The 16,171-nt window shown below is 28.7% G+C and overlaps 1 protein-coding gene across 1 annotated transcript; it reads left to right on the forward strand.

Moving 5' to 3' along the window:
• Positions 1 to 731: 731 nt before the first annotated feature.
• Positions 732 to 5,354, forward strand: LOC107902504 (uncharacterized). Its single transcript, XM_016828673.2, has 2 exons — positions 732 to 1,047; positions 5,058 to 5,354. Exons 1-2 carry the CDS (start codon positions 766 to 768, stop codon positions 5,247 to 5,249), a joined length of 474 nt encoding a protein of 157 aa, XP_016684162.2. The 5' UTR covers positions 732 to 765; the 3' UTR covers positions 5,250 to 5,354.
• The last annotated feature ends 10,817 nt before the right edge of the window (positions 5,355 to 16,171 follow it).

Below are 16,171 nucleotides of genomic sequence, written 5' to 3' on the forward strand. Positions count from 1 at the left end.
AAAATAGTTATTGCATAGGAAAAAACTCAAAGAGTATTTTTAGTTAAATCAAAATTGGTTGTCACTACCGCTTTTTGTACAAGAAGGGAGGATCCAATATATTAGAGAAAATGGAAAAAATAAAATGCATATTGTATGAGCAAATTAGTTGAGACTCAAAACAATATATGTTAAGAAAAGGATAAAAATATAGATTTGTTAAATCTCAAAATATTTTAAGAATTCCAAATTTATTACTAAATGAGTATCATGAATTTGAGAAATTATTATAAATGTTACATTTTTAAATAATTTATTATTTAATTTATATTTTTTATATAATGGAAGATAAAAATGATAATGCACTTCAGGGCACTTAAACTCACGTCATTTTGCATTGACAATAATATTCATACCAATTGAGCTAAGACTCAATTTACATTTATATTTTTTTGAAATCCAATAAAAATATAAAATATATAGAAAAGGACAAAAGCTTGATGGTTAGAAGCATATTACGTGTATTTGACTTACAAAACCATTGTAGTTTTTTTTATTTTTATTTAATTGAAACTGAATATAAACGAAAAAGAAAGGTAAAAAAACTTTGACCAAGTTCCATTACATAAAAATGGAAACGAAACATAAATAGAGAAAATAAAATTTTTAATTGTAGCAAACAACTTTTTGGCGTGTTATGTTCCAAAACTAGTATATAAGCATATGTTATTATGCCAAGCAAAAGCAAACCCTAATATCATATTTAAGGTTTTAGATAAACCAGAAATGGCCTGTTGTGAGCAGAACTGCTCACATACTGATGCTGATATTCCAATTGTGTATACAGAGTGCCTGTTTCAGAATCAAGCTGGACAGTGTTTAACACTGTACAAGGCCTTCAATATTCATGGCCATGGAGATCCCCAGAAAACTATTCAAGATAAAGAAACCGGTGAGTTTAAGCACTTCCCCGATTCCGAAGGTTTGGTCGGAGTTGTTGAATATATTCTGGAACATAAGCTAAAGTGGGTCGTTGCTTGGAGCAATATTCCTGGAAAACCAGACAAGGTGCTGCTAATCTACTTTGATACATTCATCTTAGTTATTTCTTCTTCTTCTTCTTTTCTTTTCTTTTTAATTTTTTGAATAAAATGGTTAAACTACCTATAACTCCCTCTCACCTGCAAATTGGAAGATATTACCCACTTGTTGAAGCAACAACAATAATACCACTTTGAACTAACTCTCAATCAATATCTTAGTTATTTCTTATAGTTTAATAATTTTACTTTAAATTGGTATTTTAGAATTAAATTAACTTTTCCTCTTCAACTTTTAAATGAGAAAATATATGCATTTCAACGCGTTCAAGCTCACATCCTCTTATATTAATAAATTGAGTTAATAAATTGAACTCAATTGGACTGAGACTCAATTTAAAAATAAATAAGTTTAAACAAATAAATTAAATGATATCACTCGGTAAAAGATATAATTATTATACTTATTGTTAAAGTTATTTGTCATTTTCTAAATAAAGTGTTTAATATGGTGTACGTGCATAAATTTATATATGAGAATTTTTTTGGTACATTATTGGTGGAGTTTAAAAACTTCGCAAATAGAGTTGAGGTGATAATAAGTAGACATAGGGTATGGTAAAAAATAAAAAGAAATAAATATATAAAAGAAATGAGACACATGATAATTTTTTAACTCTATTATAGAGTTAAAAAAGTACAATATCAATGTACCAAATATTAATCTATTATATATACTAGATTTTATCACATCTATGATGCAGGTGAACAAAAAATAATTTACATTGAAAATATATTTATAAAATATTGATGGAGTGGTAAGAGATTTTTATAGGAATTTTTTGGTATTGTGTTTGATTCTCAAATACTTTTTAAATTTTTTTTTATTTGAAGATTATTTAAGAGTTTGATAAGATAAAAATACACTTATCCTAATACTAATTATCTTTTAAAGTAAGCATTTAGTAATTGCACAACTGAGTTGGTGTTAAGTTGACTTGTGACACCAACTTAGTTAGCTATTTTATATATAACTAGAAATTCTATCACACGCGTATACATGTGGAAATAATATATTTAAAACATAAAGGTTAGTTCAAAAATAGCATACAATTAATCAATAATGAAACGTATGATTTGAAACTAATTAATAATAATACATTAAAAATGTACAATATTAAAATGAAAAAACTAGATTAAATTATCAGTAAAATGAAATTTAAACCTATAAGTATATCATATCAAGAATATTAAATGCACAACAATTTTTTGTCATGGTATTGTCATCAATCTTGGGTTACTGTCGAGTTGACTTGTCACATCTACTCAATCAACAACATTGTCAATATATATATATTTGATGGAGGTAATAAAGCATGCATGATACAATTAAACTGAAGTTTTTTGGTTTAAGGGTAAAAATGATATTTTATTAATGTAAATAACAGAAATTCAAATATCATCATATGCAAATTTTTTATTGACATTTTTTTAAATAAAAAATAAGGTACATTCAAGTCATATAATTTATTTTAATATGAAATAATATTTTTGTAATTTCCTTAATCGAATTGGTGTCCGGTTGACTTGTAACACTAACTCAATCAGGAACTTAAATAATTGTATAGATGAAATTATAATTTTTTAAAAAAAATTATTTTTATTGTTGTCTTATTTTTTATACCATGCTTATTTTTAAATATAAAAGAAAATCCTAATTTTTATACATTTAATTGTTATAATAATAGTAGCAGCTAAGCTTAATCGAAAATATTATCTTGTTATTTGAATAGAAATGGGTGAGATTTATAGAAAAGGTTTAGATTAATTTTTTAGATAAACTAATGGTTTCATTAAAACAATAGCTTGTCGTTTTTATTTTTGGTACAGCCACATGCATTAAAGAAGGAAAACACGTGTAAAAGAAATAACAAAACAGAATTAGGTATAACGGTTTTTTGAAATTAACTAATAGTGGTAGTTATTCACCTATCTCTTAATATTTACATAATATTTACATAATAAACTAAATCAAAATCTTAAATCTTAAATTCATGTTCCAAAATGAAAGTATAAATGAAAATACGAAATTCTAACATTTTTAATGATTTTTAGCTACTAATTGAATGAAAATACGTATTGATAAGTTTTTTATTATTGAAATACAAGTAAAAGTTTAACTAAAATTTGAACTGCTAGATAAACTATCCAACTTTAATAAAATAGTCTTTAATTTTGAAATTTTAATAATAAATTTATTCAATCTAATAATTAATAATTATAATATAATATTGTAAGTTTAAAAGATTCCTTAATTAAACTTCTGCTTATATAATATGAATTGCCCATGATTTTATATATTAAAGCTTTCTAATTTATTAAATAATATAGTTGTATTTCATGTAATTCATGCAAAATAATAATATTTAAAATGATAATTAATTAAAATAATTAAAATATACAAATTATTTTAATAAATCAAATATCATAAAAATAAAAAAAATAATCATTATTAAATTATCGATACTAAAAAAATGATATATTTTAAATTAATACCCTACACTATTCAATTTTCTTTCTTCTTCTTTTTTTTTTCATTTTTTGATATATTCAATAAATTGATAATAATAGTTCATGGATAATATATAATTAATATAAATATGTTATATAATATGGGATTATATAAATGTATTACTTATAAAATTTTATATATGGAATATAAAATTAGATATTATATAAATAATTAAAACTAAATTAATATATTTTGTTAGTTTTATTTTTTTTTTGGTTAGTAAAAATATATTAGCATAACTTTACTTAATGAATTTAACAAATATTGTTTGGTGAAGACTAAAATTTTAAATTTTGAAAAGTACAGGGACTAAAAATGACCAAATAAAAGTACAAAAATTAAATCCACAACTTTTTTTAAGTACAGTGACAAATAGCAAAATTTAATCAAAATAAAATATTAATTTTAAATACAAAAGGAGATTTTAATAATTTCCTTAACCAAATCGAGAGGAGAATAAATATAGATAATACATATTCAAATCATATTTATAATTTTATTAATGCAAATGACACATTCAAATTGTATTTAAATTTTAACCAAATCAAAAGCAGAATTAATGAAATTGACATGAGTTCAAATTTTACCATTTGTAAATTTTTTATTGTTTTTTAATAAAAAGACTAAAATGCTCTCGAGAATATTTTAGTAATTTCCTTAATTAAGTTGGTACCCTGTTGACTTATGATACCAACTCACTCCGGAGTTTAAATAGTAGTGTAGTTGCATTTTTATTGTTTTTAATAAAAAGACTAAAATGTCTTCAAATAATATAACTTATTTTAAATATGAAAGGATGTTTCAGTAATTTTTCTAATCAAAGTGGCACTTAGTTAACTGGTGACACTGACTCAGTCATAAATTTAAATAAGTATAGATATACAAATATATAACAAATTTATATGACATATATACTTATTAAAGTTTCATATAAAAACTAAAAATTACTTTAGTTTAAATGGTAAAAAAAAGTTATATGCATGATGTTTTTGTTTAAATTTTATTATGGATAAATTTTTATTAATTTATAAAAAATATATAAAAAAACTTAAAAATATCCAAATAATTATACGATTTACTTTGCAAATAAAATATTTTTTGATAATTTCCTAACTGAGTTGAAACCCAATTAATGAGTGGCACTAACTAAGTAAAGAGTTTTAAGTAAATGATTTTTTTAATAAATGAAAATCAAATTTGGACTTCTTCTCTAGAATTTTGGATTGAGTTCAAATATATAAATCATTATTGTTTGGAGGATTTTACTCGTATATCACCTCAACAAGAACAAGATTAGACTCAAACCATAAAAAGATTGAAAACATCTTTGTTTTGCTAAAAAAAATACATATTAATGATAAAAATAGTCTGAAATTTGAAAATAAAATAAAACTAAATCTTATCATTTATGAAAAAACCCTCTTTGAAATAAATAATAGTTTAATTATATAGTGTATGAATTGCAGGTATACACTCAGATCCTTGAGATGAAAGAAGGCATTGATTTGGTGAAAATTAAGTTCCAACTCGACTTTTCTGGGAACCAAAGCTGTGCTAACAAATTGGGATACTCAGCAGAGGCTATAATCAACTCACACACTGATATTAAACCAACAATGAAGGCAACCCTCAAGCCAGCTGACCCTTCTCTTGTTTAAGCTGCCATGGCTTCCTCCCATGCTTATCAAAATTCAACACTACTAATAATATTGTGTTGCTTGGATAATTATTTGATATATGGTTTATGAACTTTAAAAACTCAATTATAATATATTAAATAATCATAAGTATTATGAAAAATGACAACACAATAAAAAATTTTATTAAAAAAATTATAATAATAAAATAAACATTATTGTGATATCATTTATCTGCATCGGATGTTCAATAGGATAAGAGATGTTACAGTGTTGGAGCGATGTGCTAATGACCGGGACGCTCCGGTACGCACCAATGCTAGATAGATGAGTGTAGTGGTGGGATGAATTATTAACTTAAAATTTTGATTTTTTATATTTAGGTTTTGAATAAGGTATAAAAATTTGAGAAATTATTTGGTACACTATGAGTAGAGTTTTTAGATTCAATAAGTAGGATTAAGGGTTGACAAGCAGGGGTGTAGCTAGGGGGCTGGCATGGGCCCCGGCCCCCCCTAAAATGAAAATTTTCATTTTAGGCCCTTGAAATTTTTTAAAAATTTTAAATTATTAAAGGTAAAATTGCACTTTGGCCCCTCTAAAATTATAAAAATTCAATTTAATCTTTTACAAATTATAAAAATATAAACTATAAAAAATTAAAATTTCATCCCGCCCCCCCCAAAAAAAATTTTCTAGCATCTCCCCTGTTGACAAGTGTCTTATAAGGTTAGTAAAATATTTTAAAAAAATAGACACATGTCTATTTTTAAAGGCTGCTAATAGAATAAAAAATTTATATTGTCAATATATCAAATACTCATCCTAAAAAGAGTATCTCTATCAAACATTAATCAACCTCAACCCTACTTGTGGGGTCTAAAAATTTCAATTTCAATGTACCAAATAAAGAATTTTACGCAAAAATAATTAAAAAAACCAATTTATATTGTGATTTTTCTAGAAATTTTGAAAAAAAAATATTTTTAAATTATTAGAATTTTTAGATTTTTAAATGAGATGAGAGCGAGTAAAAACGAATTTAACCAAAAGCAATTTAAAAAGCCAATTAGTAATAACATGTTTTTGCTTTTTAAATAAAAATAATATATATTTTTAAACAGCCCATGATTTATAGAGAGAGAGAGAGAGGTTTGTCTCAATCTTCTGACTCTTTGAGGGCTTTAGTGGACGTGTAGGATTATGATCAAAGATCCTCTTTGGTTTTACTTGTTTCAAAGTGTTTTTCTACTTCTAAAAGACTCGCCAATGTAAGCAAGGCGAATTTCCAATTGGTTTACCTGCACCTTATTTCTGATCCTTTTGTGACTCAAAATTATCACTGAAAACATATTACATTAGGGGTGTTTGTTGTTTTGCCCAAATGATGATGAATGCACACTTTAGTCCCTGAATACTTGCCCCTAAGCATTTGGACATAACTGGTGCCAAAATTTGAATTCTATTAATCAAGTGGATACCTTTTTTAGGTACTTGAATAACGTCGTTAATATTATTGTATTTTTTTGGATAATTATTTAATATATTGCGATTTTTTTATTTCATAAACAGGGTTAAAAAAATTATCATGTCTTTAATATATTTTTAATAAATAAATAAATTATATACATTTTTTAGTCTTGCTTGTAAAATTTAAAAAATGTTGGTTTATAAAGATAAAAATGAACTTATAAAGAAATTAATGAAAGTTTCAAGACGTGTATCAATGTCACTTTCTTTAATGTCTTATTCGTCTTTACCTATATTTTGGTGTACAAAAGAGTTACTAGCAAATGAACATCGATGATACAATTAAATCTAATGACTGTCTACATTATACACTCACGAAAATAGTCTACTAAGCATTAAGCGAAGCATAGCAAGAATATTAATTTTTGTAAAGAAATTCTAAAATAATTCTCTATAGAACAATATAAAAATAATAGAATATGGAGAAGAATCAAAAGAAATAAAAGCTTTTATATTTTTGGTGTGTCCAACAAATAAAACTCCTATTTATATGAGTTCTCATATTTCTTCATAGAGACATAACTATCTAAATGGTTAGTCACATCTTTTAGAAATAAGTATAATTATTCAATAGATATCTACTTGAATAATTATGACAATTTGTTATTAATTAAGTGACATAACTTTTGTAATACCCCCAACCCCGACCTAGACGCTATGGCCAAATCTGGCGGCGTCACATGTGAATGCTTTTTATAAAAACCTTAGCAAGTTAAAAGCCGTCCAATTTTTTATCTTTACTTAAGTCGTGAAATCTCTATTCCAAATATTAAGTGAAAACATTTCATTAACGCGGATGCTAAAACATCATTAATTCATAAATCAATAATTTAACAATTGAATATCCCCAAAATAAACCCAAGAATAGTTCGAGTCCAAATACATATTAATCCCAAAATAAATATTTAAATAAAGCAAACAAAATAAAGTGTTACTTAAAAATTCGTAAATGTCTACCAGTGGTCACCATCGAGCCCTCCGTCACACCGATCCATCTACTGCTGAGGATTACCTGACAACAAAATAAACAAGGGGTGAGTTTTCGCAAACTCAGTGTGTACATCCCCACAAACAGCATGCATACAAATAGATAACAGAATACAGTTATTCGGCCTTAGCCATACAGATATCGCATGCATAACAGATCAGATATCAGAAATATCATACCCACCAACCCTGCACACCATCTACGTCCAACCTATCACACCATGTGGGGATAAAATCGACCTACCCAGTTGTAATGACCCAAAATTCACGGGCACCAGATAAGTGAGTTATAGGGCCTCCGTCTTAGTGAAATAACTTCGAAAATAATTATTAGGAATAATTGTGAGCCTAATAACGTGTTTAATTAGGCTTTAATTAAGTGAATTAATTAGGCTTTAATTAAGTGAACTTAGCTCAATTTAGTGTAAATAATAAAAAGGACTAAATTTAATAAAGAGTAAAAGTTTAATTGTAGATTAAAATAAAATAAAAAGGGCCAAAATGACAAATATGCCATTTACTATAGAATGAGGTGGCATAAGTGTAAGATTTTTCTTACTTTATTAAATTATTATATTATATAATTATTATTTTATTTAAATTATAATATGAATTATAGATAAATAAATAAATAAATAAATCTAGTTGTGTGACAAGTATAGGGTGATGTAGTATACAAGTGTATTGAAATAATAATTAAATAGGTACACTTGTAATATATTTAGTTATTTACTTAATATTTAAGTAAAAAGATATTTTATATTTATTATTAATTAGTAAACGATATTTATTAGATGTTTATTATTATTAAAATGATTAATTATATTATATTATGAAATATATTAGATCAAGACAAATGTAGGGTGGATATAGGATACAATTGTAATATATACATTTGCTATTAAATAGATATTTTATAATTATTAATTAATTAAATAGAAAACAAATTAAAATAAAGTAACTAGATATGAAATAAAGAAAGGAAATAAAGAAGAGAAAGAACAGAGGCCGTTCGAACAGGGGAAGAAAGAATGGGAAAGAAAAAAAAAAGAAAACTAAAGATTTGAAGCTTGAAGTTTAATTGGTAAGTTAAATTAAGTCACTTTCTCTTAATTTTGATGTTTAGAAGTCTTAAAACAAGGTTTTGATGAAATTAATTTGATAGTTTGAAAGTTTATAAGCTTTTAAACAAAGTTCATATTGAAGAAAAAAGATGAATTAGGGATTGAATTGAATAAATTTTAAGTTAGAATTAGTAAAAGGATTAAATTGTAAGGTAAGTTATAAGTTTTGTAATAGAGGGATTAGATTAAAAGAAATTTTAACTTAGGGTTATATTATGAATACTTGATAGTTAGGATGAATATGGAAGAAAAATGAATAGAATTGAAGTATGAAATAAATATATGAATTTTCAATTAGCAAGAGTTTATTGGGTTTTTCACACAGGAAGAAAAAAAAAGAAAAGAACTAAGTTATCCGGATGAAATATGAAGTTCTTGTTGAAACTAGAGTAATAAAGTAATATATCAGGATGAAATATGAAGTTCTTATTGAAGCCAGAACAATAAAGTAATAAGTCCGGATGAAGTATGAAGTAAGTTTGGGAGTTGCAACCAAACGAACATTTGGCATAAAATGAGTAGAAATTTAATTAATTATTTAAATTAATGTTGTAATTAATAATGTAAATTGTTTTTATTATTTTTTTAGCTAACAAGGAAAACGAGGCATTGGCATCCAAAGGAAAAGAAAAGATCGTTGAGGAGTAAACTCGTATTCCGGGTTTGTATCACTATAACTCAAACTATTTATTAAATGTATATTGAATTTATAGGTACGGAATAATTAAGATAAGGTAAGTATTATATTTAAAATTAAATATGAGTATGTGTGAAAATTAATTTGTATATGAATTAAGATAATAGATGTTTGAATTGATTGAGTATTGAAAATTTTTGTGGAAATGAAATTGAAATTGGAAAAGTAAAATAATACCCTATTAACTTGTCGGACTAGATTTGATACAAATGGCATGCCATTGGATTTGTGATGTGATGAGGAGATTTGTGGTTCGACCGAGAAGATGTTTCTGTTATTATATACTTCAGTTTATCCAAAGAGGCATTTAATGCCTTATTGGTGTGTTTGGAAGTCTATATTATACTGGTGTGTTATGGAGGATTTATAATATTTCGGATGTATTTGGGTTGGATATTCTGGTGTGTTTGAGTTGGACATTCTGGTGTGTTTGGGTGGAATCCGCGTATCTGTCAGAGTCCGAGCCTTGTTAATAGGGTAAATAATTGAAACGAAAATTTGAAAATGAGATTAATTGTTTCGGCATTATTGAAAAGTACAAGTATGTCTGAGTTAAATTATGAATTGAGTTAGTATGTGAAAAATAAAATATGAATTTAAGATTTAAGATTTAAGATTTAAGAACTAATATAATTATATATAATTAGTTTAAATGATTATAAAGTTTATGGTTATTGTTTGTAATTTATTAATGTCAAATAGTTTTGATTTATAGTAATACCACTGAGTATGGAATACTCAGCGTACGGTTGTTTTCGTGCGCAGATCATTAGAGTTTCGGATCCGGTCTAGCATCCAAAACAAACCCGACTCCAATAAGAAGATTTTGGTGATGTATTTCTTCCTTTTGTTAAGTGGCATGTACTAGGTAGTTGAATATGAATTATGTATATACATTTAAATTAAATGATATTGGTTATATATAAATGATTATAATGTTTTGGATTATGAATATGATATAAAGTTATGAAATGGTAAATTTGGTATTAAATAATTAAAATAAAATAAAAGTTATTAATTATACATATATATTAACATGTTATAATATTTAAATTAAGGTATTAAATTATTATTTTGATATAAATTGGAAGTATTTGAGTATACTTAATTATTGGTTGGAGTATTGATATTGGATTGTTTTGGGTTTGAAGTTTGCAAGGGGTTTTATGTAAAAATAAGCAGAAATGTTGTCGAAATTTAAAAAAAAAATTCTGGAGATTTCGAACAAGTTCTATTTCACTTTTAAGTTACGTTTTGGCTTCAAGCGTCTAATATTGGGACTTAACAATTAAAATTATACTTGAATATTATTTTATTTGTGAATTATTCATAAGTTATCTGATATATCCGGTAATGCCTTGTAACCCCGTTCCGACGACGATTTAGGGTTAGGGGGTGTTACACCAGCCCTACACATCAAGTATGGGGATATAATCGACCCATCCAACCCTACACACCAACTGGTACCATAAAAACAGTACATAACAAATATACGCAGCATGGCTACCAAATAACAGGCTAATCGCCTCTCAGACTTCCTTCTCTTCACAACAATCTCAGCCCAATGCAATGCAACACAATTATTATGGCATGCTTATATGCAGATATCAGGTCATACATCATGTCAGAACAGATATACAAAATCAAGCAGATATACATGTTGGTATTATCATACTTTCGCATACAATGTAGTAATCAAACAGAGTATAGGGTCTAAGTAACGCTTACCGCCCTTACAGTCAAGTCACAGTCGACTTAGGCGACCTGTGCAACCTTACAGAACATTTCAAACAAATTGGGCACACACGGTCCAGGTTGGCCTTGACCGTGTAGATCACAAAGCCTGGCCCAAACTTTCACACGCTCGTGTGGTTCACCCGTGTAACCCACACGGCCCAAAAGGTCGAGCCCATGCCTCGCACATGGCCTCACTAGCCTCACACGCTCGTGTCCGTCGTGCCCGTGTGGTGCGCGCACGGCCTGGCTCGTCAGTGACACGCCTGTGTCTCGCAACGCAGGCTACCACACGGGCAGAACACACGCCCGTGTGGCGTCGACAGGCCACTTTTCGGCTTTCGTCGAAACTCATTTTCTGCGTAATCAGAGTACACACCTAGTTCATTTTCGCTGCTAATCCAACCACGAGCACTCTAAAGCCTAAAATCGACAATACCGAGCCCAATATCAATCACTTAAATCGCCTTCCTTAAGAACTGCCAAATCCTGAAAGAGAGATCTACTTACCTTCAATGAATATGGTGATTCATCACTGTTTAGAACCTCGATTAATAACCCACAGAACATTGAATATCCCCTAAACAGCAAACAAAAACCCTCTCAAACGATCTCCAAAGAAAATCACGCAACTTAATAAAGTGATACTTACCGAATCGATAGAATCGCTAGCGATACGCCTAAGCTTATCGAAAAAGAAGAAAAACGAATGAGAGGGGGAAAAAGATAAGAGAATTTTTGGCATTAAGGGGGATTTAGGGAAAAAAAAGACGGCCGAGAAAAGCTTTTGTTAAAAGAAGGAAATAAGCCCTAATTTCCCCTAAAAACCCCCAACTCAGAATTCTGATAAAACCCAACTCTTAGCGAAAACTTGCAGCAAAATAATTCCAAAGCCACTACAAGGATTCAAACTCAGGACCTTGAGTAGCCTGACACTCTTCTTAACCATTAGACCAACAAACCCATTCTGTTAAGTTTTTACCAACAATTCCTTAAAAGCCCACTGACCTAAAGTCAAATTCTACTCAAATAAAACCAAAATTTAGCCCAAGTTAAAGCTTGGACTTGGGACTTCCCAAACACACCCCAGAGTACATAAACACTTAAACCAACATTTATTTTATGCCAAAAAGAAACAAAACAAGAGTTCTGATATCTCCATACTCAACTATCACAAAAGTCGAAATTATAGAAATTTGGGACGTTACAACTTTGGATAACATGAGACAAAACTCATCACTATGAATAATGACAACTCTTGGTTAATAACCAAGTGACATAATTTTTGGATCACTTCTAATTTTTCAATTATTACTATTGGAACATTATAAATATTTTGAAAATGTTCCAACAATCTCCCCTCATTTTTAAAATATTCTAAATTTTGATAATCTTGAAAATCGATTGCATAAACATTCACTTAGTGAAAACATGTTAAAAGTTAATTGAAATTGCATGGTAGACTATACTATAAACCATCTATTTCATTTTATTAACTGAACATGTCTCACAAAATGATTTGAACATCTGTGAATGTACAACATCCAGGGACACATTTATGGTGTAACATCCCAATTTTGGGCCTAGTTTGAATAGTGGTTTTGAGACCACTATTCAAACTTATGATTTTTTTTATAATTTTTTTGAGGTCCATGACATGCTTGCATGATTCTGTAAAAGTTTCATGAAGAAATTTTGTGAATAAGAGTCCAATTTAACTTTTAGGACTAAATTACAAAAGTTGCAAAATATGATATTCTAAAAGCTTTAAGTTATTATTAATTAGAGGTCCTTAAATAGCAATTTGCCCAATTTTTAATTTTATGGACAAAAATGGGCATGCATGGATTAAAGAGGGAAAATCAAGCAAAATTTACTCTTCTTTCTCATGTGGGTGCCGAAATTTCTAAGGAGCCATAGCTAGGGTTTCTTCACTTTCCAAGCATGATAGTTTTTTATGTTCCTTGTATTTTTGAAGATGTCATCAACCGATCTAGCTATTTCTACCATTATTTTGAGTTAGGGTTCATGTTCAAAAACTTACCCATGTGTGACATGCATGTATTTTGATGTTTAATGGAGGAATATAAAAGTTTGATGTGTAATAAACATATTTTACAAAGGGATTTTTTACGAAAACACCTAAAAAAGACTTTTTTGTAAAAGTTGTAAAATAGGTTGTAAAAATCTAATTTGAAAGAAAATGTGGGCTGTTATAAGTATGATATAAGTTCGGCTAGGCTTTGGTAACAAAGAAAATAAGTATATTTCATTTTACGAGCCTAGGGATAAAACTATAATTTTTCCAAAATATGATTTATGGGCTGCTTTGAACAATGTGATAATTAAATAAGTGAAATTTACAATTATAGATCAAGAAAAACGGAGTTCGGACCTAAATCGAGGGAAGAACAAAGTTGTGAACTAAATCGAGTTAGTTGTCCATATTTTGTACCGAGGTAAGTTCGTGTGTAAATAATTCAACATCATGTTATTATGTATCTAATGCTTTGATATTGCATGAAATGTATATTTGTCTCTATGGATTTGGTTAATGATGACTTGATGACGATCCAACGAAGATTTGGTACTTTGAAATCCCGGTTAAACCTTAGGAATAGATAGGATACAAATGTCATGACATTAGGGTTATTGAGATTCCATATAAGACTATGTCTGAGATATGGCATCGGCATGTGATTTCGTATGAGACCACGTCTGGGACATGGCTTCAAAAATGAGACTTCATATAAGACCATATCTCGGATATGGCATTGATATGAGACATCGTGTATAACCATAGTTGGACTATTGGCATCGATATGTGATCCCATGTAAGACCATATCTGGGATATGGCGTTCGCATCTTACTATGTGTATGAGATTTCCCTGGTATCCTTTAGTATTCCAAGTGGTTCAACGAGTAATCCAAAGATTATGTCAAAGAAATGACAAGGTATGATCATGTTCGAAGGGTACATGTGTAACACCCCCTAACCCCACGCCATCACCGGAATAGGGCTACAAGATATTACCAGACTTATACACTAACATTTATACAAAACTCAGTCATACGCTTTACATTCCAGATCAATATTCATCAAATTTCATCATAAAGCCCCTAATATGGGCCTACGAGGCCCAATATATATTTTAGAAGTGATTCGGGACTAAACTGAAAACTTTAGAAATTTTTCCTTGGAAATAGGGGCACACGCCCGTGTGGCCTGGGACATGCCCGTGTGGCCTGGAACATGGCCGTGGGGCCAGGCCGCGGGGCCAGGCCATGGGCAGATTCTGACTTATTCACTCGGACTGGGCACACGCCCATGTGACTTGGCCATGTGAAAACATGATTTTTGATCATTTTTAAGCTATTTTCACATGCTAAACACATCTATTTCATGCCCAAACATTTACTAATAGTTCTTAAATCAAATATCATTCATTATTCCATCCAAACTTAGCAAATATTCATTCATTCACTTCAATACCTCTTAAGAATTATGTACCACAATTCATATCAAAATTATACAACATTATCATACTAGTCAAACTTATGTAAGTTTAACTTCCAAAATATGCATATTTCATACCATGCTTCAACAACTTTCATGTTTATACACTATCATATACAAAATAACACTTTAACAACCTAGGTACATTCCATTTTACCAAAAGAAAAGTATTCACCACTTTGAGTCCGGGTTTGGCTTGAATGTTGAGTCATTAACTTTCTTTCGTACTTAGACCTGCGCACGGAAACATACCGTACGCTGAGTATACACTCAGTGGTATTTCTATAAACTAATACTTAAAACAATAATAAGCTATGTATATACATTTTAATATAACTTTCTATTTCATAATCTTATTAGCTTCATCACTTACCTTTAACTTATAGCTCTTAAATGTATTTAAACAATTCTTTTTATACTTTTCATATCATTCAATATCTTTCAATACTTGTATAACAATCACAGTCACATGATCAATAGCAGTCAGTCTTTGTCTTTAGTACTTTTAATTAACCCTATTAACATAACTCGGACCTGGACGGATACACGGATCCAACCCACACACCGGGGATAATGTACAGTGTTTTATCGGCAGAAACCGAAATACACCGTAGGGTAATGGTAACAGTAACAGTAGCAGTAACAGTCATAGTCAGGTACAAAGTACCTCTTCAGAATGAATCCGAAACAGTCACAGTAGTCGACACATATAGTGTCTCATCGACACACAGTCGGAATATCCCTGAACACTTCCAATCCTATGGCATGTCAATTATATCCGACTAGTCCAACACTTGTTAATAGGGTGTACAAATTGTTACATTTCAATACAAAAGCAGTAATAATTTCTATCATATCATTCATTATACATTCTAACTACTAAGAATAGCAATTACATTGTATTAAATCATTAAGCATAGTTTATAGAAATACAAACAGCGAGTTTACTCGATATCCTCGTTCACTTTCTCCTTTCCCTTTTTCGATGATGTTTCCGGTGCTACGTTGTCTACATAAAATTTAACATTTAAAATTATCAATATATATTATTTAATAACACACTCTTGTATTTCCATGTATCTTTTACTTAAATTCCAATTTAGTCCTTCCACCATAACCATTCTTTTTCTTCAAAATAAATCCTATATTTTCATTCAATTATCATTTTAAACTATTCCAACTCTTAAATTTACAGCATAAAACATTAATTATAACATCTTCTCAATTCAATCCCTATTATTGCAAGACCTATATTTTCTTTTACAATTTAATCCTTCTCCCACTTCTAACTTGAATTTCCATCAAATTAACACTTAATTCTTCCATTTATTCAACTTAATCAACATCTAAAAA

This window comes from Gossypium hirsutum, chromosome A05 (assembly GCF_007990345.1).
Source record: "Gossypium hirsutum isolate 1008001.06 chromosome A05, Gossypium_hirsutum_v2.1, whole genome shotgun sequence".
NCBI lineage: Eukaryota > Viridiplantae > Streptophyta > Magnoliopsida > Malvales > Malvaceae > Gossypium > Gossypium hirsutum.

What these genes read in the sequence shown, in the direction of transcription:
- LOC107902504 (XM_016828673.2), top strand. Translation starts at nt 766, where the DNA reads ATGGCCTGTTGTGAGCAGAACTGCTCACATACTGATGCTGATATTCCA. An exon ending in TTCCTGGAAAACCAGACAAG is followed by an intron (nt 1,048 to 5,057) that starts GTGCTGCTAATC and finishes TATGAATTGCAG; the next exon opens with GTATACACTCAGATCCTTGA.